This window comes from Rattus rattus, chromosome 10, assembly GCF_011064425.1.
Source record: "Rattus rattus isolate New Zealand chromosome 10, Rrattus_CSIRO_v1, whole genome shotgun sequence".
NCBI lineage: Eukaryota > Metazoa > Chordata > Mammalia > Rodentia > Muridae > Rattus > Rattus rattus.
In genome coordinates, this window is record NC_046163.1 from 85,670,177 (window position 1) to 85,694,468 (window position 24,292).

Genomic DNA, 24,292 nt, shown 5'->3' on the forward strand with positions numbered 1-24,292 from the left:
TACCTGGTAAAATCCTAAATCTCATGTCATAGAATATAATAGGTTTTCCAGAAAACAATGAGGCAACATGAAACAATTCTAATATTGTATGGCATTTATTTTACAAAAATATTGCATAATCATGGTAAAGATTCAGTAGATAAACAAAAAGATGTAATACTTAAATTCACATTAATGAGAATGTCTCTCATGATTTTAACCATTCACACGGAACCTAGTAATATGGCACTGTAAATGTTTTTTGATAGAGGTACAAACAATCTGATTAATTGATTATTATTTACCAAGTAGTCCAAGTTACAGGATAATGTTCTGAAATCTGGTGTGGTAGTTAAGGATATGTTGAGGTCACACATATTCTACATTACTATGACTGTGCTTTTAAAAATGAATGGATAATCGCTTCTCGGCCTTTTGGCTAAGATCAAGTGTAAAAATGAATGGATAAAATATTTTTCTTTAAATTCTTTAATGTAACGGAATCTTCCTTTGTCTTAAACATTTTTTCCATTAAGCAGTTTTACATATTAGACTTTTAATTATTCTCCTACAAAGATGTCAATCAATCTGTCATCATTTTGTTGTAATTCCATATTATTGCTTTTAGAGAAATAGAACAAAGTTAAACTATAAGAAGCATAAAATATCATGTTTTTTACTTAGGGAAAGATAATGACACTTTACAAATAATATGATCACTGTTGAGTTACACCAAACACACAGACAGACAGGCACACAGACAGGCATACAGACAATGAGAGAGAGAGAGAGAGAGAAAAAGAGGAAATAAATAGAAATGTTTTTTAGACAGAAAAGAAGAGAAAATGATGCAATTATTTCATTATATCAAAAAAGAATAAAAGAGTGCTTAAAAATGTATCTTTTAGAATTAAAAAGTCAACTTCTATTTTTATTTTCATCCATATAAAATTTGCCTTTTAGAAGTGCTTTGTCTAATAATTTTTCACGTCAATTTTCTTTTCATGTTAGGAGATTTTCAAATTGTAAGCTCACCTTGACCTTTGTAGAGTGAAACAATTTGAGTCATAGTACATCAATCAAATCTTTAATTCTAACCTATATTGTAATTAAATTCAGGCAAGAAAACAGCTCAAATTTGGGGAGAAGCTAGTCAGGATTACCTTTAACAGATATCTAGATCATATATCATACACAGTTGTAGAGAATGAATAATATATAAAAATATAAAATCATATGCTATATGCATATATGATATATATTTATAATAGAATATAGGGACAGAATATATGTATATATATATATATGTGTGTATATTATGTTTTAATTAAATTACATACTTTGTGTAATTTTTACTGAAACTACAAAACTGTGCCTTTTTACTTATTTTGATTAATCATCTTATTCATTTACCTTCCATATGACATTCCCCTTCACAATTACCTCTCTACAACCTCCTATCCCATTTCCCCATTACCTTCCCCTTTTCCTCCATTAGGGTGCTCCTCCATGCACTCTCACCTCTTTGCTCTAGCATCCCCCTACACTGGGGCATCAAACATTTCAAAGGTCTTCCCCTCCCTTTGATGTCAGATAACATTTTATGTTTTTAACTAATATAGTTTCATCATGTTCTCCTTCCTGTACCTCTTAATTCTTGTATATTTGTCTTCTCATCCAAAGTTCATTTTCCCCTTCTTTAACTGTTTATGCTACACATGCATATAAATGAACAAATCCATAAATGAATATTCTGAGTCAACTCTGATTACCTGTATGCATGTATTCTTTGGGCTGACCCATTATTATGGGTTTGAATAACCAGGAAGCTCATTCTTTGAGAAGATTAATTCTCCCTTTTCTTAGCAGTTAATTGCTTGTAGTTTTTCATCTACCAATAGAGCACCACAAGAGTCCCCTTATCAATATACAATATGCCAACTAGATACCAATATTCTTGAGCCTTCTCAGTCACTTTGATTTCATGACCAGATGGTACCAACTCACAGAATAATTCCTAGTTTTCAGGTTCTTACAAATAATTCTGCCCACTCTTCTGAAACATTTGTTCCTTGGCGCATTGGTTGCAGATTATGCTGAAGATAATGTTGGTTAAAGGAACCCAACCATTAAAAGCATTTGTGTGTTAATGATGAATAATGTTTAGCTGACATTTCCATTTTAAGATTATGCCTTTTTGACATTATAATATATTTAATTTTAAATAATGGGACAAGAGAAGTGATTCAGGATGTAAGAGTGCTTGCTGAATAGAATTTAACACTTGGGTTCAGATCCCAAACTCACCTATGAACCTGAGCATCTCCATGATCACTAATAGCACCAATGATGAGGAGAGTGAAAGCAGAATTCCCAGATTGCCTGACAAAGTGCCTAGTTCAGGAACTGACCCTGTTTCAAACTAAAAGGGGGATAAAGAGGGAACAGGACAATGGATTTACTCTTTTCACTGGCAAACACGAGCATATGCATGTATGAAAACATGAATATATGTATATGAACATATATAATAGGAAGATGCATAAAATAAGTATAAAAAATAACGGTTTTATAACAAAGAATAGTTGGATACTTCTCCAGAAATCAAACTCCTTATTAAGATATCATAACAAAGGCATTCTGCAAATTCATATAAAACAGTTTTTATTCACTCAAAAGATTTTGATTTAATTTTCCACACAGTTAACTAGTTATGTTTTCTGATGCATTAATCAAATATATTAGGTTCTCTATTTAGTAGAAAGTGAGGTAATAACATTAAGTATTCAAGTAGTTAGGTTTTTTTTTTCTCTTTATTAACTTGAGTATTTCTTATTTACATTTCGATTGTTATTCCCTTTCCCGGTTTCCGGGCCAATATCCCCTAACCCCTCCCCCTCCCCTTCTATATGGGTGTTCCCTTCCCCATCCTCCCCCCATTACCGCCCTCCCCCCAACAATCACGTTCACTGGGGGTTCAGTTTTAGCAGGACCAAGGGCTTCCCCTTGTAGTTAGGTTTTTCTTACAAAAAAATATTATGCCATAAAGGAAAAAGGTCTAGAGCAATGTTTGGGGTGCTGAGTGTGGTGTATTGCATTTCCTTTCCTTTCTTCTTATTTGCATAATATATGCTAAAGACATTCAAGCATGTAACATATTATGAATTTCTTCAGTTAGCAAATTATGGCTTTTCTAAGAGTTTTAGAAAGCAAAGACGTGATTTAAGTCTTGAAACAACAACTGGGAGTCTATGCGAATAATTTTACAAAAACATAAAAGGAGATAGAAAAATTTAAAATTTGTATGTCCAAGGGACAATTTAAGAACACTTTCTTCCCAGTATCTTACCCATAAATTAAATTAATGTTCTCTGGGATATTTTTTACAGTATTTAATGTTTATATTAGATGCATTTTTTTTAAAAACCACATAAAGCTATGTAGTCTATATGTTGAACAGCTGGGATGGTTGATAATTTGAAAACGTGGCTGAAACATTTTCATATATTTTACTATATCATGATTTTTAATTGGGTTGTGGTAGTGGCGTATAATTTTATTAATAGCTATCTGCTATTAAATATCCTGATCTTTTCAAGAATGCTAAAAAACAAAATATTAAGACCAAAAAGAGACAAAACAAACTAATCAGAGTCACAGTGTTTACTTTCAGCAGTTAAAGTACATGGGGTATTTATGATACGGATTTTCTGGCAAATTTTTCAAGCCATTTGTGAAGAGACCTGAAAAGTTTACTTAATTTTGTACTCTCTTGTCATTCTCATGTATAAAGCATATAGTACTTCAAAAAATGATGTTTCATATGTATCAGGATTTGAAATTCTATATTATTGAAACACAAAGAAAAGTTCAGTGTCTTATCTATTTGGTACCTCTTAATGTTTATTGATGATATGCAATTAATTATATCCATATGTTGAATATTAATAATGATACTCACTTATGTATCTGCCTTTTAAAAAATTTAAATCAAATAGATATTTACAAAGTGATTTAGGAGTCTTTAATCAGTGTACCTCTTGTCAATTGATACTTCTTGAAACTAATTACTGTAATGTTTAAAAATGCTTTCAATATTATTTATTTTAGCTACAGACTGCTTTAATATTTTGATATTATTTGCAAATTCTTCGACTTATCAAACATCTTGGAAAAATCATAACCAATATGCAATAAAGAATGAGTTATTAGCTCATTTCATTAATTACAAAAATACATGTTTACTGTCCCAGAACTTAAGGGAAGTAAGTCTATTGATACAAGTATATTCTCTTGTTTGTATGTTACATACTAAAGTTGTCATGTGAAATGGGAAGAGCAGCATGATTTTTTTAACATGATCATTTTTGTTTGTTTTAGTGAATGGGATTCTGATTGAATGAGACCTAAATCTGAGTTACCATTAATATGTGTTTTCTCTTTAGGAACATTTGTCATAAAGGTAACAGCCAATGATGCAGATGATCCTACAAGTGGCTATCATGCTCGCATCCTATACAACTTAGAACGAGGTCAACCATACTTTTCTGTTGAACCAACAACAGGTATATGTGAATTAAAAGAAATAAGGCAATTTTTCATGATTTGCAAGAGACAAAATGTCAGCACAATTTATTTGGTTGAAAACATATTTTGTAGTAGATGTCATGTTTCAATATTATATGATGTCATTCACTAATATGTAAATTCACTGAGTCAGTTTATGATTCAGAGATTGGATTTTCCATAAGTATCACATAAAATGTTTATATGTGTGATAAAAATATATGCGATAAATCCTATAACTCTATCAGGAAAAAAAAGAACACAGGACTTTAAAAATATGGGAAGTAAACATCATAGAAATCTGACTAGACAACATATATCAAAAGATAAAAGAATATTAAAACATCTCACCTTCATTAATATAAGGGCATGAAGCTAAAAACCAAAAAGATGCATTTTCATTCTTAATCAGATATCTAATTTACTGTATAATTTTAAATATATGGTGTCAGAGGATTAGGAAGTCCATAAAAACAGAGCTTTTGTTTTATACATTTTTGTCTTTATGTTTGAAACCAGATCCTTTTATACTTTTTAAACAAAGATTGTGATAGCAACTCCATTTTCTAACAATCCCTTCAATACTGTTTAAAATAAGGGGAATCCAATCCATGTGCTTCCTTTTTTTTTTTTTTTTTTTTTTTTTTTTAAGTATATCTTAAAATGATTGGTTACTCTTTTATGGTAATTGAACCCAGTGTCTTACATATACTAGAAATAAACTCAGAAATTTGTTATCAGCTATAAATATATACATTGACTACTTAATATTTATATAACTCTATTTGTTTAATGAGTATTAATTGTTATAACCCAATCCAAAGGAAAATGCATCTTCCTTTTCAAAATTTATAGGCCTTAAAGTTTTGACACGCCAAGTAATTGTCTCAAATTTAACAAGTTGACAAATGGACAAAGTTCTGATTACTATTAAAATATAAAGGCTTAATTTTTAAAAAGATAAATTACATTGTAAAATATTTAAATATTTTCCCAATGATTTGTGAAATGTTGATGTCTGTCTTTGTCAAGGCTTTTTGAGGTTAAAAGGTTTTATCGAATATGTTTTGTTGTATTGTACTATATTTGTAGCAATATTCTAAATTCTCTGAAATGTTATTCATATAATGCATTATTTAAAATATGCAAAAAATATACTTTTTATTTTATGTGCTACCTTTCTTTTTTAGATATTTTTATTGTAATAATATTTTTGAATAATGTATTTTGACCATATTCTTCCCTTGCAATTCCTCCTAGAACCTTTCACCTCAGCCATTGCTCACCTAACCTAATTTTATTGCCTTGTGCTTTCCTTTTCTCTTTCTCTCTTTCTCTCTCCCAAAAAACCTGAAAAATAAAAATCAAAATAAATAAGTAAATGACTAATAAAAGAAAACAATGTCAAAATATAAAAAAAAACAAAAAACAAAAAATCACAGAGATCCTTTCATGTTGGCTATCTTCCGCTCATCATGGGCTGCAGTGGAATAGAGCTGATACTGCCAGTGATACAGAATTGGGAAAAAGGAAAACAAAATAAAACAAAACAAAACAAAACAGATTTTTCCCTTTGCTAGCAGGTATTGATTGCTTATAATTTCTTGGTTAGGGTGTAAACCATGGTAAGGTTAGTACTGTGACTCTATCTGCCTTTACTTGTGTAGACCTGGTACATACTTCCAAAATCTCTGTGAGTTCACATGAGCGTCAGTCTTGTGGAGTCTGGAGTACACAGTCTTTTTTTCTCCTCTTTTGCATAGGAACTTAAACCTTAATGAATGTGGTTTGATGGAGACATCCATTTTAGACTAAATATTCCAAAGTCTCCCATTCTCTGAACATTGTCAAGTTGTGGATCTCTGTGCACATTTCTGTGTACTGAAAGAAGCAACTTATTTGATGAAGTTTAAGCAAGACAATGATCAAATAAATTTATTTCATTGCTATATTCTTTCATTCAAAAACATTAGTCTTTTCCCGTAAACGTAGTTATCATCATGTTTTTGACTCCTGTAGCAAAACCAGGTATAGGATCTATGAAATGGCCTTTGATACAATTTTAAAATATTGTTGGTTACTCCCATAACATGTGTAGTCTTACTATAACACTATGTCTTGCAGTCAAGTTGCTATTAAAGGTGACAGGGATTTAGCTGAATAATATTAATTATTAACTATCTCCTATATTGTTATTGTAAGTACCTGCTAGTACCATGAACACAAGTTCATGAGTAGGGGTAAAGCATCTAGTTAGTCATTGACTTGACTTCTTTGTTTTAGATGACATGTAAGTTCTGCCTTTAGTGACTTATGAGGTTGTACAGAGCAACCTGTACACTTGTAAGAGGCTTTGATATATGGGTGTTTCATGGGAACTCTATGCCCAGTGACATATTCACAAAACACAAGAAATGGAGATGAATACCTTTTTGAAACTGTTCTTTTGCACATCCGTAATAATAATTTATCAAGAAATCTTAGTTTTTTGGTCTTGCAGCAAGAGAATGTTAGATTTGCTCGGATACTTATTGTATATGTAAAGTCATGTGATATTTTCGGTTAGTCACATTTTAGGAACTAAAATACATCTACAAACCTCTTTTAAAGCATGAATAATAAACATCCATTGTCATAATAAATATAGAGCAGCAACAACCAGAGGAAGCTCAATTTCCAGGTGCTTTAACATGCTCAGATTCGCAGGTGAGGCCGTCTCAACTGGCCCACACACACACACACACACACACACACACACACACACACACACACACACACACACAAGCAAAAACAAAACTAGGACCTCTAGGATTCAGGGACTCAGAAAACCCTGCCTGACCATTGACATGGATTTATTTTAGTTTAAAAATGTACCCAGGACAGATGTTGGGTGCTGGCTCTGTACCCACTCGTACAGCAGCAAAAGGGAACCCAACTCCCAGGTGCAATAACATGCCAGGATCACAGGTGAGGAGGCCACAAAAACTACTCGAACACCCTGAGTAATTGGGACCCCCACAGGGACCAAGGAAATCCAAAGACCACCCTGCCAGAGGCACCAATTCCTTCTAGCATGCAACTGTGACCAAAGCTAACAATCAAATTCTGTAAAACTCACAGAAAGTCTGATTCCCAGAAGCTATGAGACAACAAAATCTCAGGAGATTGGTTACACCAGGATTTCCCGTTCTCAGAGGCAGCTAGATCACAGGAGCTCTGATACACCCAGTATCTCAGAATCACAGAATCACAGAGAAAACAGAACACTGAGGAGTTCTGACACAACCAAGATCTCAGCAGGCACAGGTTACAGTCAGTGACAACAAGGGAAGATAGCACTAAAGATAACCATAAGGTAAGAGGCAAGCACAAGAACCTAAGCAACAGAAACCAAGCTACATGGCATCAAAAGTACCCAGTTCTCCCATGACAACAAGTCTCGGATACCCAATCACTTCAGAAAAGCAAGATTTTGATTTAAAATCATATCTCATGATGATGATAGAGTACTTTGGAAGGACATAACTCCATTAAAGAAATACAGGAGAACACAGACAAACAGGTAGAATCCCTTAAAGAGGAAATACAAAAAACCCGAGTTACAGGAAAACACAACAAACAGGTGAAAGAGTTGAACAAAACCATCCAAATTCTAAAAATGGAAATAGAAACAATATAGAGATCACAAAGGATGACAACACTGGAGATACAAAGTGTAGGAAAGAGATCAGGAGTAACAGATGCAAACATCACTAAGAGAATACAAGAGATAGAAGAGGGAATCTCAGGTGCGGAAGATACCATAGAAAACATTGACACAACAGCCAAAGAAGAGGCCAAATGCAAAAAACTCCTAACCAAAAACATCCAGGATATAAAGAACACAATAAGAAGACCAAACCACAGGATAATAGGTATAGAAAAGAGCAAAGATTCAATATCTTGAACAAAATTAAAGAAAATTCTCCTAACCTAAAAAAAGGGATTCCCATGAACATACAAGAAGCCTACAGATCTAAGTTGACTTGATCAGAAAAGAAACTTTTTCTCTCACAGAGGAGAGAAAATAAGGAAAGAATATTGAAAGCAGTTAGGGAAAAAAAGATCAGGTAACATATAAAGGCAGAACTATCAGAATTACACCAGACTTCTGAATAGAAACTATGAAAGCCAAGAGAACCTGGGTAAATGTCAAACAGACCTTGAGAAAACAGAAATGCCAACCCAGGCTACTATACCCAGCAAAACTCTCAATAAACATAGATGGAGAAACAAAGATTCCATGACAAACCCAAATTTGCACAGTATATTTACACAAACACAGCCCAGCAAAGGATAATGGAAAACTCCAATATATGGAGGGAAACTACACCACAGCAATAACAAGAAAGTAATCTTTTAACAAACCCAAAAGAAGATACCCAATCAAACATAATTGCACCTCTAACAAAACTGTAACAGGAACCAACAGACATTTCCTTAATATTGCTAAGCATCAATAGATTCAACTTCCCAATAAAAACACATAGACTGACTGGATACTTAAACAGGACCCAGCATTTTACTGCATATGGGAAACACACCTCTATGAAAAGGAAATACATTACCTCAGAGAAAAAGTCTGGGAAAATTTTTTCCAAGCAAATGGTCCCAAGAAACAAGGTGGAATAGCCATTCTAATATCAATTAAGTCTATTTTCAACTAAAAGTTATCAAAAAAGATTTTTAAAAAAGGACATTTCATACTTGTCAATAAAAGGCTACGAAGATGAACTCTCAATTCCCAACACCAGTGCTCCAAATGCAAGGGCATGCACATTCATAAAAGAAACTTTACTAAAGCTCAAAGCGAACGTGGCAACTCACATAATAATAGTGGGAAATTTAACACTCCACACTTATCAATGGACAGATCATGGAAACAGAAGGTAAACAGTGAAATTAACAGAAGTTATGAACCAAATGAACTTAACAAACATCAATAGAACATTTCATCCCCCATGCTTACGGATTGGCAGGATTAAGATAGTAAAATTAACCATCATGCCAAAAGCAATCTACAGATTGAATGCAAGCCCCTTCAAAATTCCAACTCAATTCTTCATAGAGTCATAAAGAGAAACGTGCAAATCATTTTTGAATAACAGATAACCCAAGGATAGTGAAAACTATCCTCAATAATAAAAGAACTTTTGGGGGAATCACCATCCCTGACATCAAGCTATATTACTGAGTAATAGTGATAAAACCTGCATGGCATTGGTACAAAGAAAGGCAGGGAGATCAGTGGAAAAGAATTCAAGACCCAGATATGAAACCATATACTTATGGTCGCTTGATCTTTCACAAAGGAATTAAAAACATTCAGTGGAAATAAATACTGCATTTTCAACATATGGTCCTGTTTCAACTGGAAGCCAACATGTAGAAGAATGCAAATCAATCAAGACTTATCCCCTTGCAAAAAGTTCAAGTCCAAATGGATCAAGGATCTCAACATAAAACCAGATACACTGAAATTAATAAAAGAGAAAGTAGGGAAGAGCCTCGAACACATAGACACAGGGGAAATTTTCCTGAGCAGAACACCAACGGTTTATGCTCTAAAATCAAAAATTGACAAATGGGACCTCATAAAATTTCAAAACTTCTGTAATGCAAATGACACTATCAATAGGACGAAAAGATCAACCAAAAGCTGGGGAAAAGATATTTACCAACCCTACATCTGATAGAGGGTTAATATCCAATATATACCAAGAACTCAAGAAGGTAGAATCTGGAGAACCAAATTACCCTATTAAAAATGGGGTACAGAACTAAACATAGAATTCTCAACTGAGGAATAGTAAATGGATTCGAAGCACTTAAAAAATGTTCAACATCCATAGTCATCAGGGAAATAGAAATCAAAACGATCCTGAGATTCCACCTCATACTAGTCAAAATGGTTACAGCCAAAAACTCATGTGACAACAGATGCTGAGAAAGATGTGGGGATGTGCAATCCCACTTTTGGTGGGATTGCAAGCTGGTATGACCAATCTGGAAATCAATCTGATGGTTCCTCATAAAATTGGACATAGTGATACCTGAGGAACCACCTATACCACTTTTGAGCTTAAACCCCTAAAATGCTCAAACATATAGGAAGGATACATGCTCCACTATGTTCATAGCACTCATATTAATAATAGACAGAAGTTGGGAAGAACCCAGACCTCTTTCAACAGAGGATATAGAAAATGTGGAACATTTATACAATGGCGTATTACTCATCAATTAAAAACAATGACTTCATGATATTCTCAAGCAAGGGAATAGAAGTAGAAAATATCATACTGAATCTGGTAACCCAATCACAGAAAAACACCCATGGTATGCACTGACTGATAAGTGGATATTATCACAAAATCTCAGAATACCCTAGATACATTTAAAGACACATGAAGCTCAAGAAGAAGGAAGACCAAATTGTGGATGCTTCAGTCCTTCTTGGAAGGTAGAACAAAATATTCATAAGAGAAAATAAGGAGACAAAATGTGGAGCAGAGACTGAAGGAAAGGCTATTCAGAGACTGCCACTCCTGCGAATTCATTACATATACAGTCACCAAACCCAGACACAATTGTGGATGACAAGAAGTAGATGCTGACAGGAATCTGATAGAGTTGACTTCTGAGAGGCTCTGCCAAAGCATGAAAATCACTAGGCAGATGCTTGCAGCCAAAAGTTGGACTGAAAATGGGGTCCAAAAAAGAGGAGTTAGAGAAAGGAACTGAATGGGTTTACAACCACATAGGAAGAACAACATAATCTATATTATAAACCAACCAAATTCCTCAGAGCTACCATGGACTCAACTATAAATCAGTGTACACATGGTACCAGCTGCATATGTAGCACAGGATGGCTTTGTTGGCATCACTGGGAGCAGAGGCCCTTGGTCCTGTGAAGTCTCAAAGCTCTAGTTTAGAGGAACATCAGGGCAGTGTGGCAGGAGAAAGTGGGTGTGTGGGGAAGCATCCTCATAGAAGCATGGGGAGAGGGGATAAGATAGGGGTTTTCTTGAGGGGAAACTGGGAAAGGAGATGACATTTGAAATATAAATAAAAAATCCAATAAAAGAAAAGTAAAAAAAACAACCACAGAGGAAATATAGTATAATTTCTTGATTCACACACACACACACACACACACACACACACACACACATATATATATATATATATATATATATATATATATATACACAAAATTGAAACTGTTATCCTGCTTGGCTTCTAGTTTTAACTACCCATAAAGATATAATCTTCTATCACAATTGAAAGTTTTTCTTAGAGCACAGTTTCTCCTTTAACAAGGTTTTTCTATTTAGATTCTTTTCATCTACATATATGTTTTAGAAGCTCAAGAAGAAGGATGCTCTAGTCATAATTAACAGAAATTAGAAATATTGATTGATGGATAACAAGAATGTGGTACATTTATACAATACAACATTATTTAAGTCTTTGCAGAAAGACAGATGGGATTGGGAAAAAAGTTCTAGTTGAAATAATCCAGACTCAAAAATACAAATATCAGATGTTTTCTATTATATATGGATGTTAGCTTTTAAGATTTCAATGAGAACATTACAATAAAAATAATCACAAAGATTTGGTAACTAGTAAAATCCTATTGTGGAAGGATATTTCAAAGAATAGGAAATCATATGCAATATTGTAGAGAAATGAATGAAAAACTAGAACAGAAAGATTGAATGAGAAGGTAAGGTAGCAAGACAGAATAATAAAGGGGAACATATGGGGAGTTATAACTTTCACAAAATATCATCTGCAAGTCACATCTAATAGTACCACCATAGAAGATTTCTTTTTTTTTCTTTTTTCCTTTTTTTTTTCTTTTCTGCTAGGGTCTAAGGCCTCACAAGACATGGCCCTTTGAACAGCTGTGCGTTAGCAGACATGACTTCCCTTTAGTGGAGAATGCCTTGAGCCCAGTCACAAAAGTGGTCAAGCTACTGTCCACCTAACATTTGAAATGTATCATTTAACTCAAGATGCTTCACTCCTTCTTAAAATGGCCAACAAAAATTTTCAAAGGAGGGGATATGGAGGCAAAGTTTGGAGCAGAGACTGAAAAAACCAACATTCAGAGCCTGTCCCACATGGAAATATATATATATATTCCACCAAAACTATGTAAGATTGAAGAAGCTAAGAAGTGCATGTTGACAGGAGCTGGATATAGCTGTCTCTGAGAGGCACAGCCAGAGCATGTCAAATACAGAGCAGCAGTGAACATGAACAAGCAAGTATCTCTGATGTAAGGGTTTTTGGGTCATATGCTCTAAAGCAGCATAGAGATTGATTGATTACCGGATTCTTCAGAAAATTCTACATTGATTTTGATAGTTGCTGAACCAGTTTGCTTTCTAACATAAATTTTCTCCTTTCCCTGGTTTAATTTTTATTTATTGTTGTTCTATAAATTTAAATTATAAATATTCAATTCCTTCATAGAATCTTGTTTGTTAAATTCTGGATTTACACTAGGCATTATACCATATAAAGGATTTTTCACAGTTTGACTATATGACCTCTTAAATAATAATAAGAATAATTAAAGAATTTTAAGTGTGGGCTTTTGTATCATAGAACTTCAAACTATCTAATAAACATGTCATTATCAATGAATACATATGTTTACTCATTAAGAATTTCCAAATGAATATAAAGATTTAATTGAGAAAGATAAAGTGAGGATAAATTTACATTTCTTATAAATTAACATTTTGCTAAACCCAGGATGAGGACCTAAGTTTGGGCCAAAGTGAAGAAAAGAGTAGATTGGCCTCTTGAGTAATGAATAAAATATAAAAGATAGACATTCATTCTTTAAATGGTAAAAATTGAGGCTCCTGAAATACTTTGAATATACTTGCTTTACTACTGTATTTAGATTATAGTCTAATTTACTAATGTAATAAGAGGACTAGACAAATTAGCATTCAATTTTACTATTATTGCAGATCTCTCTGTAAGTAGCTAGCACATATCAGAATGAGTGTTACATCATGAGATGCTTAAGATATTAGCTAGAAAAATTCATGAGTAAAAATAACTGGGGCTATATTATTTGTTTTTAAAAGGAGTCATAAGAATATCTTCTAAAATGGATAGAGAGTTGCAAGATACATACTGTGTAATTATTCAAGCCAAGGACATGCTTGGTCAGCCTGGAGCCCTATCTGGAACAACGACCATATCAATTAAGCTGTCAGATATTAATGACAACAAGCCAATATTCAAAGAAAGTAAGTAGGAATTATCTTAAATTTCTATTTTATTTTATATCATGTGAATATGCACATATGTTAAATTTATCACTCTACACAGAACATGTTAACAGCTAAAATTACATAAAATGTGCTCTTTTTATACAGCTGAATTTTTCTAACATGAAAACATCAGAGAAAAAGTCATGTGTCTGTGCTCTACTTCGGCAGTGACAAATTGCCACTATCGTTTTTGAAAACTTTAGTATGAACTCAGTAGTATGGTCCAGTTGTCTATGTAGCTAGTATTAAAGTTTTCATAATGACTGTTAGCTGGTGTCAGTCAGAAATCCAAAGGTTGCCTGATTATTCTTGACTGGCCACACAATTCAGCAGCATCTAGTATACTAAATGTCTCTCACACTTACACATCTCTGCAAATATTTTTTGCCTCTATGACCATTTTGATGGTTTCATATGATTAGAGTAGGGAACTAAATGCGTCAGGGTAAATTCTCTCTGTAAAGGCCAACTTATTAACAATTTACTTGTATTTACAAGTTTGATTGTGTTTGTTATTTGAGAAACACGTTCAGGAAATCAGAAGGAATTGAGATGAAATCCTTTTTGAAATTTTTCTCTCATGCATCTGTAGTAACTTAAGAAATTTTACATTTTGCTCTTGCAGCAAGAAAAAATTATATTTGCTCTAATAATTTATTATGTACATCAAATCATGAGATACTTTCAGGTAGTCATATCTTGGAAACAAAAATAGATATATAAGTATTTTTAAAAGTATGAAAAATTATCAATTTTCATGAAAAACACAAGATGAAAAGAATAGTAGATGTGATCATAAACCATAGCATAACTTTTAGACTTTGATTATAGGTGTGCAAAAATGAAACTGTCATTCATTTGGCTTCTAGTTTTAATAGACTTTAATGTTTTATTAATGTCTTTCTATTTTATCATTTTTGTTTTTTTATTATTTTGTTGTGTATTTATTTTTAATGTATGTAATGATATTAGTTTTTTATTAAAATGTTCTTACTACATTTCAAATGTTATCCCCTTTCCAGGTTTCCAGTTCATTAACCTACCCTATGCCCCGTCCACCTTCTTCTTTGATGGTATACCCTACCTGTCCAAACACCATTTTCTGCCTTCTGCCCTGACATGTCCCTACACTCAGGGACAGAGGTGTCCAGCCTTGGCAGAACCAAGGGCTTCTCTTCCCATAGGTGTCGAACAAGATCATCCTCTGTTATATATGCAGCTGGATCATGGATCTGTCCATGTGTATTCTTTGGATGGTGGTTTAGTCCGCGGAACTCTGATTCATGGGTATTGTTGTTCTTATGGGTTGTAAATCCTATCAGCTTCTTCAATCATTTCTCAAACTTCTCCAATTGGGACCCCATTCTTATTTCAATGGTTGACTGTGAGCAATTGCCTCTGTATTTGTCAGGTTCTAGCAGAGCCTCTCAGGAGACAGCTATATCAGGCCCTGTCAGCATGCAATTCTTGGCATCAGTAATACTAAGTATGGTGGCTGTGTGTTTATGGGCTGGATCTTCAGGTGGGACAGTCTCTGAATGGTCATTCCTTAAGTCTCTGCTCCAAACTTTGTCTCCATATTTCCTCCTATGAGTGCTTTTGTTCCCCTTTCTAAGAAGAACTGAAACCTCTGCATTTTGGTTGTCCTTTTTCTTGAACTTCATGTGGTCTGTGGATATTATCATTGGATAATCTGAACATTTTAGCTAATATCCACTTTTCAATGATTGAATACCATGTGTATTTTTTGGTGATTGGGTTACCTCACTCAGCATATTTTATAGCTCCATCCATTTTACTGTGAATTTCATGAAGTCATTGTTTTCAATAGCTAACTAGTACTCCATTATATAAATTCACCACATTTTCTGTATCTATTCCTCTGCTGAAGGCATCTGGGTTCTTTTTAGCTTTTGGTTATTATAAATAGGGCTGCTATGCACATAGTGGAGCATGTGTCCTTGTTGTATGTTGGAGCATCTTTTTGGTGTAGTGGTATAGCTAGGTCCTCAAATAGTACTATGTCTGATTTTCTGAGCAACCACCAGACTGTTTTTCAGAGTGGTTATACCAGCTTGCAATCCCATCAACAACAGAGGAGTATTCCACTTTCTCCACATTCTTGCCACCATCTGTTGTCATCGGAGCTTTTTTATCCTAGTCATTATGACTAATGTGAGGTGAAATCTCAGGGGTGCTTCCCTAATGACTAAGGATGTTGAACGTTTCTTTACATGCTTCTCAAACATTTGATATTCCTCAGTTGAGAGTTTTCTTTTTAGCTCTGCACCCCATTTTTTAAATAGGGATATTTGATTCTCTGGAGTCTAACTTCTTGAGTGCTTTGTATATTTTGGATATTAGTCCTCTAGTAGATAAAGGACTGGTAAAGATCTTTTCTCAATCTGTTGTTTGCCATTTTGTCCTAATGACAGTGTTCTTTGCCTTACAGAAACTTTGGAATTTTGTGAAGTCCCATTTGTGATCTTAAAGCATATACCATTAGTGTTCTATTCAGGAAAATTTCCCTAGTACCCATGTGTTCAAGGCTCTTCTCCACTTTTTCTTTTATTAGTTTGAGTATATCTGGTTTTATGAGGAGGTCGTTAATCCACTTGGACGGGAATGTGCACCAGGAAATAAGAATGATCTATTTCTATTCATCTGCATGGTGACTTCCAGTTGAACCAGCACCATTTGTTGAAAATGTTATTTTTTTTCCACTGGGTAGTTTTAGCTCCTTTGTCAAACATCTAATGACCATAGGTGTATGGGTTCATTTCTGGGTCTTCAATTCTATTCCACTGATCTACCTGCCTGTCTCTCTCAATACTGTACAGTTTTGTCACTATTTCTCTGTAATATAGCTTGAGGTCAGGGATGGTGATTTCCCCTGAAGTTCTCTTATTGTTGAGGATAGTTTTCACTATACTGAGTTTTTTGTTATTCCAAAAGAATTTGCAAATTGATATTTCTAACTCTAATAAAAATTGTAAGATGATATCTGTTAAATCCATTTGGTTCATAACTTCTGTTAATTTTCTGGGTTTTTTTTTTTTTTTTTTTTTTTTTTTTTTGGAGCTGGGGACCCAACCCAGGGCCTTGTGCTTCCTAGGCAGCGCTCTACCACTGAGCTAAATCCCCCAACCCCTACTTCTGTTAATTTTCTATATCTCTGTTTATTTTCAGTTTCCATGATCTGTCCATTGATGAGAGAGGGTGTTGAAATCTCCTTCTATTATTGTGTGAGGTGTAATGTGTGCTTTGAGCTTTAGTAAGGTTTCATTTGTGAATGTCGGTGCCCTTGCATTTGGAACATTGCTATTTAGGATTGAGAGTTCATCTTGGTGGATTTTTCCTTTGATGAAATGAAGTGAACCTTTATTATATTTTTTGATAACATTTGGTTGAAAGTCAATTTTATTTGATATTAGAATAGTGAATCCAGAGTGTTTCTTGTGAAAATTAGCTTGGATTTTGTTTTCTAGACTTTTACTCTGTGGTCATGTCTGTCTTTGTTTCTGATGTATGTTTCTGTATACAGCAAAATGCTTGGTCCTGTTTACATATCCAGTCTGTTAGTCTATGTCTTTTTATTGGAGGTTTGAGTCCATTGATGTAAAAAGATATTAGGGAATAGTGATTGTTGCTTCCTGTTATTTTTGTTGTTTGAGGTAGAATTATGTTTGTGTGGCAATCTTCTTCCAGGTTGTTGAAAGAATATTAATTTCTTGCTTTTTGTAGATTATAGTTTTTGTCCTCTTTTTGCAGATTTCCATCTATTATCCTTTGTAGGGCTGAATTTGATGAAAGGTGTAACTTTGGTTGTATCATGGAATATCTTGGTTTTTCCACCTATGTTAATTGAAAGTTTTGCTGGACTTAGTAGCCTGAGCTGTCATTTGTGTTCTCTTAGGGTCTGTATGGCATCTACCCAGGATCTTCTGACTTTCACACTGTCTGGTGAGAAGTCTGGTGTAATTCTGATAGGTCTGCCTTTATATGTTATTTAACTTTTTTTCCCTTACTGCTTTTAATATTGTCTTTATTTTGTGCGTTTGGTATTTGATTATTGTATGATGGGCAGAATTTCTTTTCTGGTCCAACCTACTTGGAGTTCTGTAGTTTTCTTATACGTTTATGGCTATCTCTTTCTTTAGGTTAGGGAAGTTTTCTATAACTTTGTTGAAGATATTTACTGGCCTTTTAAGTTGGGGATCTTTGCTCTATTCTATACCTATTATTCTTAGCTTTGATGTTGTCATTGTATCCTGGATATCCTTAATGTTTTGGTTAGGAGCTTTTTGTGTTTTTCTATGGTATCTTCTACCCCTGAATTTCTCTCTTCTATATCTTGTATTGTGTTTGTGATACTTGTGTCTATGACTCCTGATCTCTTTCCTAGATTTTCTATATCTAGAGTTGTCACCTTTTGTGATTTCTTTATCTTTTCTATTTCCATTATTAGATCTTGGATGGTTTTGTTCAATTCCTTAATATGTTTGGTTGTGCTTTCCTGCAATTCTTTAAGAGACTTTTGTGTTTCCTCTTTAAGGGCTTATTCTTGTTTACCTGTGTTGTACTTTATTTATTTAAGGGAGTTATTTATGTCCTTCTTCAAGTCATCTAACATCATCATAAGATGTGATTTTAAATTGAAATTTTGCTTTTCCAGTGTGTTGGAATATCCAGTGTTTGCTTTCGTGGGAGAACTGGGTACTGATGATGACAAGTAGTCTTTGTTTCTGTTGCTTAGGTTCCTGTGCTTGCCTCTTGCCACCTGCTTATCTCTGGTCTTAGCTTGTCTTGCTGTCTCTGACTGGCTTGACTCTCTTATAAGCCTGCATGTCAACATTCCTGGAGACCAGCCTTCTCCCAGTGAGATCTGTGTCTCAGGGTCAGTTTCAGGCAGAGGTAGAAACCAGAAGGATCTTGTCCTAGACAGCTCCTGGGTTCCTGTGTCCTGAGGGTTCCAGGCATATCCCTCAGATTAGAAGGGGTAGTCTTACCTCTGCTCTCAGGTGTGTCAGTTCTTCTCATGTTGATATATTTTTAAGGTCTGGTCTCATTCTGTAGGACCCAATAATTCCCAATTCATGACAATTCTTCTGCCTCAGTTCTCCAAGTTCCATGAGAGGAATCATGAAATATAGCATCTGAAAAAAACTATCTTTTAATTGCCTCTGCCTCTGCCTGGCTACTTTTCACCTTCCTCAGAAGTGTTTCCTTTTGAAATTCTCCCTATATAGTAGCACCAGCAATGACAGGATGTCACTTTATCTAGTTGTTTATGTGTTTTGGGTTGTCATTCAGTATATGTGGAAATAGTTTCATCCATGCAACAATCATGGGTTTTAATGGCTTTGTAATTATAGTAGATTTTAATGTGCAAGCATGCACAGAACTTACTTCTCTAAGGGTTATAGAAATAACCCTACTCAGCTAATATTTGCCAATCACAGAAGTATTGTCCCACACGCGACCTCCCGCCGGCAAGAAGCACGCGGACATTCAGAAATCCTTGTTATATGTAAACCTTTATTTCTAATCTTATGGAGAAGACCCGCGCGCCGGCCAGGGCCAGGCGCGCTTAAAAAACCCTCGCGCGCGCATCCACACCTGATTGGTTGCTTACTCATGACCTCATCAGGCACGCCCCGGAATGGGCAAAGACCTGGCACGAAGGCACTCTTGCACATGCGCACACAGTTAATCTCCCGATAGGGAGTCGGCTGGCAAGGCGAAGGCTTGCGCCATCTTGTCTGACTTGGCCTTCCACGTGGGGCGCAGTGGAAGCCAGCGCCATCTAGTGGTGGCGAATGTTATTGCGGCCCTTTACAAAGTATGAATTCTTTTATCTTAACAAAAGCACATTATATATTTCCTAACGATACTGGTCAGTAATTTAAAAAGACAGATATAGCATATATAAAAGTGGTGGTATTAGAATATAATGGATTTCTTCCTTTATATACAATGCACAGTCTTAAGATGTGGCATATTTTATAAAGTTCTTGCTATAGTCTCCCCCTATCCACTGAATCTCATATGTTTGTATATTTCCCATCCCAATTAATAATGAATTCAAGTCATAACTCTCATGCAGAAATCTTATCTAAAATGATTGAAATCAATCTTATTAAATAAATGAAACACTATATTGCATTTAAAATTAATCATTTAGTTCATGCTATACTATGGCAGATATACTTCAGCTGTAATTTTTTTTTTACTTTGACTGAATTGATGATTGGTACAACTGATTTCTTGATACTTCTTGTTTTTAACAGTCTGTAAGCAAGCTAGAATACATACAGACATAATACAACAAAACAGACACATCACATGCTAGCCATATCTCACACACACACACACACACACACACACACACACACACACACACACTTCACATACTCACCCACTTACACACATAAACATATACATATAGACACACATATGTTTTAGTCGTATATAAAATTCAGACATAATGGTACACAACTCATTATTATCTGATAATGGAAAATAATTTTTGAAGATTTTTTTGCCATTTGTTTTTATGTTTTATTTCTTACACTACAACTTGAATTGTCTGAGAATTCTCTTGATTAGGCTTTTAAAATGCTCAATAGTTTCCAACTACTTTAGTTCTCTGTCCTTGTTTCACTTCAATACCTCAATTTGTCCTCTCATCACAATGTTTTCTCATCTAATTTTTTTGCTTATATCATTGACGTACTCTCCTCAACATAGCTTTAGTGAAATTGTTAGATGCATAGCAGGCATCTTTATCACAGTGTTTCATCTCACTCATGGAAAACAGTCAAATCCGTGCTACAAACTAATTTCAAGTAATGCTTAAAAACAATCTGACTTTAATGCCCTGTCCATGAGCACATGAATACAACTCTAGAATTTTTCCTTTGCTCTGCTCTTAGAATAAGTAAGACTGTGACTTTTTAATATTTTAGTATTTTATTTCCTCAAATACCACTTATTTCAGCTTGTGTCCAAAAGCCTTTTCAACCATGAATGCATCTTACGTTAGCAAGAATATAAAAAATCTCAGTGTTACCTTCGCACTTACAGATATCACGGTTATTACCTGCTTCATTTTCAAGATCATACACTAAAGAAAATATCTATATGCATATTATTTCTCATATTATCGCAAAACATTAGAATATGACTTTGAAAGGTGTCTATGTTGAAACATCATAACGGTGAACTGCATAGAAAAAAAGTATTGAAGAAGGAAATACTTTGGTTATTTCTAGTTTTGGAAAAACTAGTTTAATATAAATATAATAATATATACAGCCAAAGATTCACATTTTTACCATTTTTATGACTTAGTTTTATTTAGGTGTAGTGTCTGAGTATACCATATAGATGTGTATCAAAAGACAGCATTTAGATCCCCTAGACCATGGGTTACAGATATTTGTGCATCAACTGAGTTAGATGCTGGGAATAGAACTTGGATCCTCTGAATAGTAATCAGTGCTAGTGTGCTATTAACTATTGATCCAATGCTCAATTCCTATAAACTACCTTTAAACATATGATAGCAAGTCATTAATTTACTTTCTGTAATCATATCTGTTTTTCAACTGAAATAAATTCTAGGGAACAAATTTTTACTTTTGCTCCAAAAATTAAGTGGTATACTATCAGCAGTATTTAACTAGTATTTCTTTCATGTTTAAAATAATACAAGACTTCCATAGGAAATCTGTGAAATGATTTAAGGAAAGTCATAAAAGAATTAACATCTCTTTAAATAATTCCATTGTATAGACTGATTATGACCTTACAAATTACCATGGTTAGAATATTAACATGAGAGAATATTTCTATATTTCAGAAGTTCTATAAATAATAGTAAATATATTTATTACTTTTTTATGTCCAAATCTGAGATAGAAATGTTAAGATATAAAATGGTAGCTCCAAGAAAGGCATGGTTTTTCCTAGAGAATCCAGGTACAAAATTGGAAATTTCATATGTTAAAAATTTATCCAAAATATCTGACATTTTGCTTCTAAAGGTTTCTACCGCTTCACTATATCTGAATCTGCACCCAGTGGAACATCTATAGGCAAAATTATGGCATATGATGATGACATAGGAGAGAATGCAGAGATGGCGTATAGCATTGAAGATGATGAGTCACAAACATTTGACATAATTATTGACAATGAGACCCAAGAAGGGATAGTTATACTAAAAAAGGTACATATATTTAAATTATTTACCTTAATGAGTAGTGCAAAGTCTAAACAAAGGTATACAATTATTTATGTTTATCTGTTATATTTTGATTCACTAATAAGTAAACTGAAGAGATCATGGTCATTATATGTAGCTTGAAAAGGCAATTAATTTAGAAATGAGTGATGTAGGTATATATGGTACTTTTAATTGGCACACTCAAACTTTTAAAAAGATTCAAGTGAAGAATAATTTGGAAAAGTGCTTTCACTAACAAGTCTTTAATTTTCAGTTTGCTAAAATATTTAAACTCATAAATTTATAATACTATTTCTGAAGAAAATTATGCTTATTTCAAATAAACTTAGAGTAGAGATATAAGTAAATTCTAGTTTTGATTCCTAAGCAATGAGTATTTTGCATATATTAAAATCAAACCTAGATTAAAAGAATAGAGATATGAATAAGTTAATTTTTTTCTGTAAAACTTTGCTTCACTAAAATTATTTCATCTCAACATATTGCATTTATTTGTAGAAAGTTGATTTTGAGCATCAGAACCACTATGGCATTAGAGTAAAAGTTAAAAACTGCCATGTTGATGAAGAGCTTGCACCTGCTCATGTTAATGCCTCCACAACCTACATTAAAGTTCAAGTAGAAGATGAAGATGAACCTCCCATTTTCCTCTTACCATATTACATATTTGAAATTCCTGAAGGAAAACCATATGGAACAATGGTAGGAACAGTTTCTGCCGTAGACCCAGATCGAAGACAATCTCCTATGCGGTAAGTTTTTAGATATGAATAATAACATTGAGTTAATGAACTTAATGAATTAGAAGTTTGAATGAAATAATATTTCTTGAAAATGTAAAATGAGACATTTGTAAACTATTTCTCTTTCTATAGTACTTAACAGATTTATATCAATGGAATAAATACATTTAAATAGCCTAAATGTTTATCAAGATGCATTGAAAATGTCTGGAGGTTCCTCAGAAAATTTGACTTTGAACTACCTGAGGACCCAGCTATAACTCTCTTGGGCATATACCCAAAGGATGCGTCAACATATAAAAAAGACACATGCTCCACTATGTTCATAGCAGCCTTATTTATAATAGCCAGAAGCTGGAAAGAACCCAGATGCCCTTTAACAGAGGAATGGATACAGAAAATGTGGTACATCTACACAATGGAATACTACTTAGGTATCAAAAACAATGACTTTATGAAATTCATAAGCAAATGGAAGGAACTGGAAAATATCATCCTGAGTGAGGTAACCCAGTCGCAGAAAAACACACATGGTATGCACTCATTGATAAGCGGATATTAGCCCAAATGCTTCAATTACCCTAGTTGTGCAGAACACATGAAACTCAAGAAGGATGACCAAAATGTGAATGCTTCACTCCTTCTTTAAAAGGGGAACAAGAAAACCCTTGGGAGGGAATAGGGAGGCCAAGTTTAAAACAGAGGCAGAAGGAACACACATTCAGAGCCTTCCCCACATGTGGCCCATACATATACAGTCACCAAACTAGATAAGATGGATGAAGCAAAAAAGTGCAGGCTGACAGGACCTGGATATAGATCTCTCCTGAGAGACACAGCCAGAATACAGCAAATACAGAGGCAAATGGCTTCATTAAGCCTCTGAACTGAGAACGGGACACTCATTGAAGGAATCTTAGAAAGGACTGAAAGAGCTTGAAGGGGCTTGAGACCCCATATGAACAATGCCAACCAACTAGAGCTTCCAGGGACTAACCCACTACCCAAAGATTATACGTGGACTGACCCTGGACTCCAACTCCATATATAACAAAGAATAGCCTAGTAAGAGCACCAGTGGAAGGGGTAGCTCTTGGTCCTGCCAAGACTTAACCACCAGTAAACGTGATTGTTGGGGGGAGGGAGGTAATGGGGGGAGGATGGGGAGGAGAACACGTATAGAGAAGAGGAGGGGTATGGGTTGGGGGGATGTTGGCCCAGAAACCAGGAAGAGGAATAACAATTGAAATGTAAATAAGAAATCCTCAAGTTAATAAAGATAAAAAAAAAAGAAAGAATGATAGTCTTATAGGAATCATTTAGGAAGAGGCTACTGTAAACATTCCTATTTTCATTCCATGCTCCTAATCACATAAATATTTCATATCAGGGATATTGATTCTTCT

General features: G+C 34.2%; 1 protein-coding gene and 1 pseudogene across 1 annotated transcript in view; both read left to right on the plus strand.

Moving 5' to 3' along the window:
• Cdh19 (cadherin 19) overlaps window positions 1–24,292 on the plus strand; it is a 74,490-nt gene that overhangs the window by 13,776 nt on the left and 36,422 nt on the right. Inside the window, exons 3-6 of the mRNA XM_032915611.1 lie at window positions 4,425–4,544; window positions 13,704–13,868; window positions 21,941–22,125; window positions 22,642–22,895. Of these exons, the coding sequence (XP_032771502.1) occupies window positions 4,425–4,544; window positions 13,704–13,868; window positions 21,941–22,125; window positions 22,642–22,895 (724 nt within the window). The remainder of the gene's footprint in view (window positions 1–4,424; window positions 4,545–13,703; window positions 13,869–21,940; window positions 22,126–22,641; window positions 22,896–24,292) is intronic.
• Window positions 399–487, plus strand: LOC116911865 (annotated as a pseudogene).